This window comes from Raphanus sativus, unplaced genomic scaffold (assembly GCF_000801105.2).
Source record: "Raphanus sativus cultivar WK10039 unplaced genomic scaffold, ASM80110v3 Scaffold2820, whole genome shotgun sequence".
Lineage (NCBI taxonomy): Eukaryota > Viridiplantae > Streptophyta > Magnoliopsida > Brassicales > Brassicaceae > Raphanus > Raphanus sativus.
The window spans coordinates 1,712-12,257 of NW_026618127.1; the positions used below are offsets into that span (position 1 = coordinate 1,712).

Genomic DNA, 10,546 nt, shown 5'->3' on the forward strand with positions numbered 1-10,546 from the left:
GGATCGAATATATATCCTCTTTCTTGACTTGCTTTCTCTTTAAATAGCCTCAGGTCCAAAGCTTGATCGTCACCAACTGATTCCCGAGATCTTCTCCGTTTATTGAGGAATCCGTAACAGCTTCCCTTTGACCGGGTCCTGCGCTCCTTCTGTTACGATGCGAGCTTCCTCTTCATCGTGACCTCTTTGATAAAAATCCTTAGCTCTCAGCCTCCGGCTCCAGCTAAGCTCCTTTCAGATATCGAATTCGTGATGGACCTGTCGTGGCCTGTTATCATCCTTTGTTATTCACTAGTCAGCTATCGGGCCATATTCAAGCCCAACAGTTGCCCCCAGCTTTTGAGATTAGACTTCGTTATTCTCGGGAGCTAGACCTAGCCGCCCAACCTAGATCTTATGGTTGAGATAATGATTACTGGCTATCTCAACCATACATATTCTTGCTTGATCGGACGGCTGTAATCTCTCTCTAATTAAATCGACGACTCTGATTAAAGCGAGTTTGAAATTTGATTTCCGATTTTCGAGACGTGATGGAATATAAAGCTGAGAGAATTAACTGCTTATCTCTCTCCACTTCCTCCACGCCTCTTTAGCACCATTCTAGATTACTGATTGCAGATAGTACTAAAGATGCTAAAGTGGATCAACTTGCCATCTATATTCACTAGCTAAGATTGTTTGAAGGAACCAAAGCTGACCTCCAACACTAATACGGACTTATTTGCTTGTCTTGGGGTTTGAAATCACTGGATCGGAATCCTCCTACGAGTCTGAAAGGTAAAAAGTCTGTGTGTTTCTGGTTCCCTTCCTTCTCTCTCTCGGCATCTCGAGATCTAAGTTTATGTTATAAAAGATTGAAATGATTTCTTGAGAGGCAGAGGGGTAGGAGTGATTCCTGCGACCCCAGTATTCTAATCTCAAGGATGATCACACATTGTGGAAACGAGGGATAGGTTTAGTACGGAACCCCATTATTCGCTACACTTTGCCAAAAAAATGTATGAGTTCCAATGCAAATGTCAATTAGATGGACTAGATGACCTATGTGGCATCGAAACCTGTTGAAATTGAAACTAATAAGAGATTCAGAGAAGAGAGAAGAGGGGAGAAAGGGATCAGAGAAGACTACATGTGTGTTCAGATACTTGTTTGAGTTGAATCCATGTGTCCTTTGATCGATACTCCCAAGGTAAAGCCTGCACTTTTATTTTATGTTAAGAAATGAGATTAGTAGAGGGGAATGTCAGATGAAATTGCTAAGTTGTTGACTATATGAGTTTGGTTGCTAAGCTAGGATAAGGCATGATGAACTTATGTGATTAGGATGTTTAGACATGAATTGCAGACCCATAGAGTGATGACTTCAATATATTGAATCTTTGAGTTCCTGCTATTTCCAAACCTTTTCCAAAGACTACTGTTTTTGCTTGAGGACAAGCAAATGAGTAAGTCTGGGGGAGTTGATATACCATGGATTTTACCCGTTTTTAACCATGGTATACTAGTATTTTATTATATATTTAATCTGTTTTCTAGCCTGTTAGGTATGTTTTCAGGTTCAGGAGCATTTTGTGAGAAAAGTGATGTTTTTGGAGCATTTTGGAGTGCAAGAGATGATACACCCGAGTTGACCATTCAAGACTAAGTCGGAAGTCAACATTGCGATTATAATCGATCGATACTCATCTTGAGTTGTCGATCGATGTAGCTGAGAAGATCCGCGTACTAGAAGATTATAATCGATCGATACACATTCAGTGTTGTCGATCGATATTGAGGACAAAATGGTTTAGCCGACTCCTTCACCAAGACTTCACCAAATTATGAGATTGCCCCTGACGAGTTTTTAACCTAATGGAAATGCTTAAATACTCCTGCTAAGTGTTTTTGACGGCAACCTTGAACCTTCGAAAGAAGCAAGCTTTTAACAACCATCAAAGCAGAGAGTGTGAGAGAGAGACTAGAGTTTTATTTGTTTGAGAGAGATTGGAGAGATTTCTCATCTCCTTTTGTACTTCTACTTTATTCTATCTATGCAATTCTTTCATCTATCTATTGTTATGAATTGTTTAGCTATGTCTGAGTAGTCTAATTGTTAGATCTAAGGTTTAAATAGGTTTGTGGGATTAGCCCCAAACTATAATTGCTAAGTTGTGATACTCATCAAATGGATTGCACCCTATGCTTGTTTTAGATTAGCTAACTAGAACATAGATCACTAGGATCTTTGATTATCTTGAATTATCCATTTGAGCTTGCCTGTCTCCCGTTGAGAAGAACGACAGTTCCTCCCTGAGACCTTGTGGTCATATTCGGCTTGCGCCAAGGCAGATCTAGAAGCCCTTCGATCGATATCCCGACAGGTGAATCGATCGGCGCTGCGAAAGTTGTATCGCTCGATATCTCAAAAGGATATCGACCGACTCTTTTTCTGTGTCATCATGCGAAAGGTGTGGCCAGAAATCTAGATATTTTAACCAGTGATACATCACATATGTTAAGCGGCTGAGATCTATAGTATCATGCAAGCAACTTGTTAAAGCATTTATAGAGATTATAATCTCCATTCCTGAATAGAAACCATATGTCTAGCACTCCTTATCACATTTAAACAACCCATCATATTGTTAGTTAGAGCAACTACCTTGCTCATTCTAGGAATTGTTATTTTCATTTCTATCATATAAACCAACCTTGCCTAGGATTGATTAGTAGATTTTATTTAATTGGTTCCCTAGCTCCTCGTGATTCGATCCCTAAGTACTACAGCTGTACCTCTTATTTGAGAGAGTAAGCGCTACTGGGTAATCTGAGCACTATCATACATACTTCACTTTACAGAATTTTGCTTACACTTTATATCTAAATGTAAGGTTTTATGTAATAGTAAGACACACATACAACAAGATCATGATCAATTATAAACTCGTTAATTCAATAGAGTATACACATTCAGTTGATTACATATTCACTTGAAATTGACAATTGGAGTTTGAATATAACATTTTAAAGTATACAAATATAGTCTTTTATTTTAGGGTATAATTGCTTATTTAGGGTATAGAGTTGTTTATATAAGGATTTAGGTTTTGGATTTGGATTTATGTTGCATGAAATATAATAAATAACACAAATTTGTTTGAAACTACATTGTATATACTTCACTTTACAGAATTTTGCTTACACTTTATATCTAAATGTAAGGTTTTATGTAATAGTAAGACACACATACAACAAGATCATGATCAATTCTAAACTCGTTAATTCAATAGAGTATACACATTCAGTTGATTACATATTCACTTGAAATTGATAATTGGAGTTTGAGTATAACATTTTAAAGTATACAAATATAGTCTTTTATTTTAGGGTATAATTGCTTATTTAGGGTATAGAGTTGTTTATATAAGGACTTAGGTTTTGGATTTGGATTTATGTTGCATGAAATATAATAAATAACACAAATTCGTTTGAAACTACATTGTATATACTTCACTTTACAGAATTTTGCTTACACTTTATATCTAAATGTAAGGTTTTATGTAATAGTAAGACACACATACAACAAGATCATGATCAATTCTAAACTCGTTAATTCAATAGAGTATACACATTCAGTTGATTACATATTCACTTGAAATTGATAATTGGAGTTTAGATATAACATTTTAAAGTATAAACATTTCATCTTTGATAATTGAAAGTATGATTGAGTTACGGCTGAGTTATACTAAAACATGTTGAGTTACTACTCGACTAGACTGAGTTATATTTACATTTTTCAATTTTAGGGTAAGTTTGTGGTATGGCTGACTTACAAATTACGACGCGGCTTAGTTATAGATACGATAAGTCTCAGTTACCAGAGGTAACAAAACATTCTCGCTTTTATCAATTTGATTTAACGGCTGAGTTATATATTAATAAACGCATAGTTTTGTTTACATACGACTGAGTTAAAACAACTTAAAAGTTAACAAAGGCTGAGTTACATAACATGCGAAAGCTGACTTATGATGACAAAACATGACTAAATAGAGAAGTAGTAGTAGCAAAGTATCGCCATTCCAGCCACACAAACAACCACATTCCTCAAACACCGACCCTCACTCAAACATTCGCCTCCTTTTCTCTCAGATTTTGTCTTTACTCCATTCGCCAACCGACCAACGTTAACTCGCAACTCCGAGATGTCTCTATTCATGCCATTTATCACTGCCTTAATATCTTCAACATCTTCCACCAAGCACTCATCCGCCCATTTGAATAAATGACTCTGTTTTCACCAATGTAACCAGATTTAAGTATTACGTTTCCGAACATAGGAAATAAGAACCAGAACTAACCTTATGATATCCTTTTGCACAGCAATAGTACAATCTTCCTGGATTTGTTTCGCTTCCAGATGTAAAAATGTCAGATGGTGCACCACACCAACACTCTTTCGGCGTTCCTCTTTCTATATTCCTACGTCGTCTGTAATAATTTCCTGAGGTGAAGGATGAGGAAGACATTGTTAAAATAGATTTCAAAGTCCTTGGAAACTAAAAATAGTTTTACTTTGTAAGAAGAGATACGACATCACAGATATAATACTATTAAATATATAAAATACAATATAATATCAGTGTCTCGATATTGTAAATGAAATATGCATCCGTGCCAGCCATATATATAAAAACTCGTAATAATGAGTCTCGATATTATCATGGCAGCCAAATTTTCCCACGCGCATAATGATGGAACTTCCCATATACGGCCTCTTAAAATTAAATCGAAGCTGGGTCATTTAAATACAATGATGACTGAGTTATTTAAATACGATATGTCTGACTTATTTAAATAAAATGATGGCTGAGTTATACCTTAATTATATTAGATATGTTGCCGACATAACATTCAGAAACAGAAACAATGCGTTTCAAAATAAAATTACGGCTGAGTTATTGAAACAAGTTATGGCTGACTTATATAAAATGTGTGGCCGATATTACATTCAGAAACGGAAATAATGAAGTTCAAAATACAGACACGAAAAGACTTTCAGGAACCAAAATTATCTGGATCAAACTCTTCAAACATGTGGCAGAGATCAAGCCAAATGCTGGTTAGCATCCAAGTTGGCTTCTCGCCTCCTTCCGACCAAGTCCACCTCAAATGGCGCATCTGGCAGCGAAATAGACTTCTGGCCACAAGATTAAAATTATGCCAAACTGTCAAATGATGCCTTTGATCCCATGTGTTATATATTAATACAAAAGATTACAGACCGTTGTTATATATTAATATATATGAACAAATGTCGGGCCTTACAGCGAGTTGAAGAAACCAGTGTTCCTTAAAATGATAGAGGTGTAAGAAAGAGTATTAGAGAGGGCACTATATATAGAGAAACATAGAACGTGAAACGGCGGGAATTAAAATTTCTCAAAATTCATTTATCTTATTTCCCGCCAAACGACAACATTTATCAAACGTGGCGGCCGAGTTATATAACCTATTACGGCTGATTTACTATTTGGGATTTAGGGTTTAGGGTTTAGTATTTAGAGTTTAGGTTTGTTTATTTAGGGATTTATGTTTAGGATTTGGAATAACGGTGTGATAAATATAACAAATAACATAAATTTAGTCTTAAAATGCGTTGTGTATAGTTTATGAGAGTTGTATTATGATCACACTCTTTATCTACATGTAAGGTTTCAAGTAATTGTAAGACAACATATACCTCAAGATCATGATCGATTTTAAACTCGTAAATTCAATAAAAAGAGACGTTCAGTTGCTTATATATTCACTTCAAATTTAGAATTGGATTTTCAATATAACATTTTGAAGTATAAACATATCAATTATTTTAATTCAGGGTATGTTTGAGGTATGGCTAACTTTTATCTACCTTAACGGCTGCTTTATGAAGATGATGCGGCTGACTTATTAAATATTTTTCTATCTTAGGGTATCGTTTGAGGTTTGGCTGAGTTATATCTAACGTAACGGCTGCGTAATTTAAACAAGGTAGCTTAGTTACGATAAACAAATCATAACTTTAAGGCAAGTACAAAATATCTAGCCATGAGTCATACAAAACAAACGATAAACTCATCTTCTTTTATCGCCAAACGACCCTACCAAACTACAACTTCCTTCATCGAAGACATCTGCTGCCATCTTCATTCTCAGACCTTGAATATTTTCTGATATGCTCATAAGAGTTTATGTGAGAAAGAGAAAGGAGGACGAGAGTGTAGCAGAGCAAGAAGAACAGAGGATGCAGACTGATTGAGAATAAAGATTGATGACGTGGAGGAGTTGTTACAAGTTGTTACAAATTAATAAAAGAATGTACTTGGGCCTTAGCTATAAAAGGACCCAAGAGTATTGAGTCAGTTAGGCAGTTAGAGTCTTTGAGACTTGCTATTCGATTGAGAGCAAGAGAGTCTTGTGGCTTGATCTCGGTTTGTGAGATTGAGAGTGGGCGGTTGGGCGGATCTTACTCAATAAACATTCAAGTTCTATCAAATTGGTGACGGTGAGCGATCTGGATCGAGTATCTTCGCGCAACGATGACGAAACCGGCGAAGAACGGCGGCGATAACAATTCGGAACCGTCGTTGACCTTGGATTTGCTCGCGACGACGTTACGTGATCATTCGGCAGCTCAGGTAGACACGAATCGAAGATTCACGGAGTCCTTCATCGAGTTGGAGAAGAATACGAGATCGATGGAAGAGAGATTGGAGAAGTCGCTTGAGACGAGGATCAAAGCGTGTTAGGAGAAGATGTGGGAAAGGTTAGAGAAGAAGCTATCGAAAACGATCGAGGTTTCCGATGAATCACCACCTCCTCCGTATCGACATCCTAACTATCAGGTACACCATTCCAACTCGGAACCTGGCCGTAGTTTTAGGAATGAGGAAGGGATTGATCGGAACATGATAGTCGGGAGTAGAGAAAAGATGCTGAAACGAGTAGAACTGCCGATATTTGATGGTGGAGATGCGTATGGTTGGTTTGCTTTGGCAGAAAGATTCTTCACCATTGGAGATTACGATGAGCGAGCAAAGTTGGATGTGGTATCAGTCAGTTTGTCAGGAGATGTGTTAAGCTGGTTCAACAGCGAGATGCATAGAAGAAGATTTCGGGATTGGTCAGAGTTTAAGCAGAAGTTGATTGCTCGGTTTAGCAAAGAGAAGCTCAGAGATCCAAGTCAACCGTTCTTTGCCGTCAAACAAACAGGATCAGCAGCTCAGTATATTCACACGTTTGAGGATTTATCGACGCAAGTAACGGTATTGACAGACACACAACTTGAGGGCATATTCATGAATGGTTTAAAACCAGAAATGAGAGAGTTTGTGAACATGTGCAAACCGGTGGATTTAGCGGAGATGATTTCTTCAGCGTATCAAATGGAGGACAGTGTTCTGGATAAAGTGGTTTGTCGAGAGAAGCAGTTGGAGAATAAAGGAGGGAATAACGGTGTGATAAATATAACAAATAACATAAATTTAGTCTTAAAATGCGTTGTGTATAGTTTATGAGAGTTGTATTATGATCACACTCTTTATCTACATGTAAGGTTTCAAGTAATTGTAAGACAACATATACCTCAAGATCATGATCGATTTTAAACTCGTAAATTCAATAAAAAGAGACGTTCAGTTGCTTATATATTCACTTCAAATTTAGAATTGGATTTTCAATATAACATTTTGAAGTATAAACATATCAATTATTTTAATTCAGGGTATGTTTGAGGTATGGCTAACTTTTATCTACCTTAACGGCTGCTTTATGAAGATGATGCGGCTGACTTATTAAATATTTTTCTATCTTAGGGTATCGTTTGAGGTTTGGCTGAGTTATATCTAACGTAACGGCTGCGTAATTTAAACAAGGTAGCTTAGTTACGATAAACAAATCATAACTTTAAGGCAAGTACAAAATATCTAGCCATGAGTCATACAAAACAAACGATAAACTCATCTTCTTTTATCGCCAAACGACCCTACCAAACTACAACTTCCTTCATCGAAGACATCTGCTGCCATCTTCATTCTCAGACCTTGAATATTTTCTGATATGCTCATAAGAGTTTATGTGAGAAAGAGAAAGGAGGACGAGAGTGTAGCAGAGCAAGAAGAACAGAGGATGCAGACTGATTGAGAATAAAGATTGATGACGTGGAGGAGTTGTTACAAGTTGTTACAAATTAATAAAAGAATGTACTTGGGCCTTAGCTATAAAAGGACCCAAGAGTATTGAGTCAGTTAGGCAGTTAGAGTCTTTGGGACTTGCTATTCGATTGAGAGCAAGAGAGTCTTGTGGCTTGATCTCGGTTTGTGAGATTGAGAGTGGGCGGTTGGGCGGATCTTACTCAATAAACATTCAAGTTCTATCAAATTGGTGACGGTGAGCGATCTGGATCGAGTATCTTCGCACAACGATGACGAAACCGGCGAAGAACGGCGGCGATAACAATTCGGAACCGTCGTTGACCTTGGATTTGCTCGCGACGACGTTACGTGATCATTCGGCCTCTCAGGTAGACACGAATCGAAGATTCACGGAGTCCTTCATCGAGTTGGAGAAGAATACGAGATCGATGGAAGAGAGATTGGAGAAGTCACTTGAGACGAGGATCAAAGCGTGTTAGGAGAAGATGTGGGAAAGGTTAGAGAAGAAGCTATCGAAAACGATCGAGGTTTCCGATGAATCACCACCTCCTCCGTATCGACATCCTAACTATCAGGTACACCATTCCAACTCGGAACCTGGCCGTAGTTTTAGGAATGAGGAAGGGATTGATCGGAACATGATAGTCGGGAGTAGAGAAAAGATGCTGAAACGAGTAGAACTGCCGATATTTGATGGTGGAGATGCGTATGGTTGGTTTGCTTTGGCAGAAAGATTCTTCACCATTGGAGATTACGATGAGCGAGCAAAGTTGGATGTGGTATCAGTCAGTTTGTCAGGAGATGTGTTAAGCTGGTTCAACAGCGAGATGCATAGAAGAAGATTTCGGGATTGGTCAGAGTTTAAGCAGAAGTTGATTGCTCGGTTTAGCAAAGAGAAGCTCAGAGATCCAAGTCAACCGTTCTTTGCCGTCAAACAAACAGGATCAGCAGCTCAGTATATTCACACGTTTGAGGATTTATCGACGCAAGTAACGGTATTGACAGACACACAACTTGAGGGCATATTCATGAATGGTTTAAAACCAGAAATGAGAGAGTTTGTGAACATGTGCAAACCGGTGGATTTAGCGGAGATGATTTCTTCAGCGTATCAAATGGAGGACAGTGTTCTGGATAAAGTGGTTTGTCGAGAGAAGCAGTTGGAGAATAAAGGAGGGAATAAACAAGGTTTCTCCAAGCCGTACTCGTCGGTAAAGAGTACAGCTGTGTGGCCTGCTAAACCACAACAAGAGAAGCCGCCAGAAAATGGGAGTCAGAGACCTCAAGTGAGATTAACGGAGGCTCATATAGCAGAAAAGAAGAGGTTGGGGTTGTGCTTTACCTGTGATGAGAAGTGGTCTAGAAAACACTAGTGCCCAAACAGATCGTTACAAGTGTTGACTGTGATTGGTGGTGTAGAAATGGAGATTGTGGACCAAGCTGTAGTGGAAGTGGAGGATGAGAAAGACGATAAGGAAGCTTCAATGATGGCGCTCTCCTTAAGTTCTTTTTTGGGACAATCATGCCCGACGACGACTAAGTTGAGAGGAGTTATCAAGAAAACTCAAGTCGTGGTGATGTTAGACAGTGGGGCTACGCATAATTTCATCTCTCCAACGGCTGTACAGAAGAAAAGCAAGCTCACCGTTACTCCGAATTCAAACTTGTGTGTCATGTTGGGAACGGGGACTTCAGTTCATGGGATTGGCGTGTGCACGAAGGTGAAAGTGGGATTGCCATCGATGTCGTTTGAAGCGGATTTTGTGTGTTAGAATTGGGCAATGTGGATATCATTTTGGGCGTTCAATGGTTGCGCACATTGGGCAAATGTGTGGTGGATTGGGAACGCAATGAGTGGTCGTTCACTGATAAAGGTTTCTCAGGTGACACTCATTGGTGATCCATCGCTTCAGGGCCAAAATGTGTCACTTAAGACCTTCGCAGTTGATACCACAGTCGAGAGAAGAAGCTTTTAAGGAGAAGCGTTCAGTAGAAGAGACGAAGGGAGATAGGGAGAGTTAGAGGCATCTATTGCGCAAAAGCTGCTGCAGTATGATGAGGTGTTTCAGAAGCCAGTAGGTTTATCTCCGATCAGAGGCAGAGAGCATGGGATTGTGTTGCGCAGGATCATTCAAAAACCGATAAGCGTCAGACCTTATAGGTATCCTCAAGCACATAAAGAGGTGATGGAAAGAATGGTCCAAGAGATGTTGGAAAGAGGCTTAATCAGACCGAGCCAGAGCCCTTACTCGAGTCCGGTGCTGTTAGTAAAGAAGAAAGATAATTCCCACATATTTTGTGTGGATTATAAGAGCATTGGAACCGAGCTACTGTGCCAAACAAGTACCCAATTCCCATGATTA

At 38.6% G+C, this 10,546-nt stretch overlaps 1 protein-coding gene across 1 annotated transcript; it reads right to left on the reverse strand.

The window, feature by feature from the left end:
- Positions 1-4,033: 4,033 nt before the first annotated feature.
- Positions 4,034-4,517, reverse strand: LOC108829472 (uncharacterized protein At4g04775-like). The gene is made up of 2 exons (XM_018603125.1): positions 4,350-4,517; positions 4,034-4,279 (listed from the first exon to the last, which is right to left on the reverse strand). Exons 1-2 carry the CDS (start codon positions 4,515-4,517, stop codon positions 4,034-4,036), a joined length of 414 nt encoding a protein of 137 aa, XP_018458627.1.
- Between the last annotated feature and the right edge of the window lie 6,029 nt (positions 4,518-10,546).

What these genes read in the sequence shown, in the direction of transcription:
- LOC108829472 (XM_018603125.1), bottom strand. Translation starts at nt 4,517, where the DNA reads ATGTCTTCCTCATCCTTCACCTCAGGAAATTATTACAGACGACGTAGG. An exon ending in GTGCAAAAGGATATCATAAG is followed by an intron (nt 4,280 to 4,349) that starts GTTAGTTCTGGT and finishes TGGTGAAAACAG; the next exon opens with AGTCATTTATTCAAATGGGC.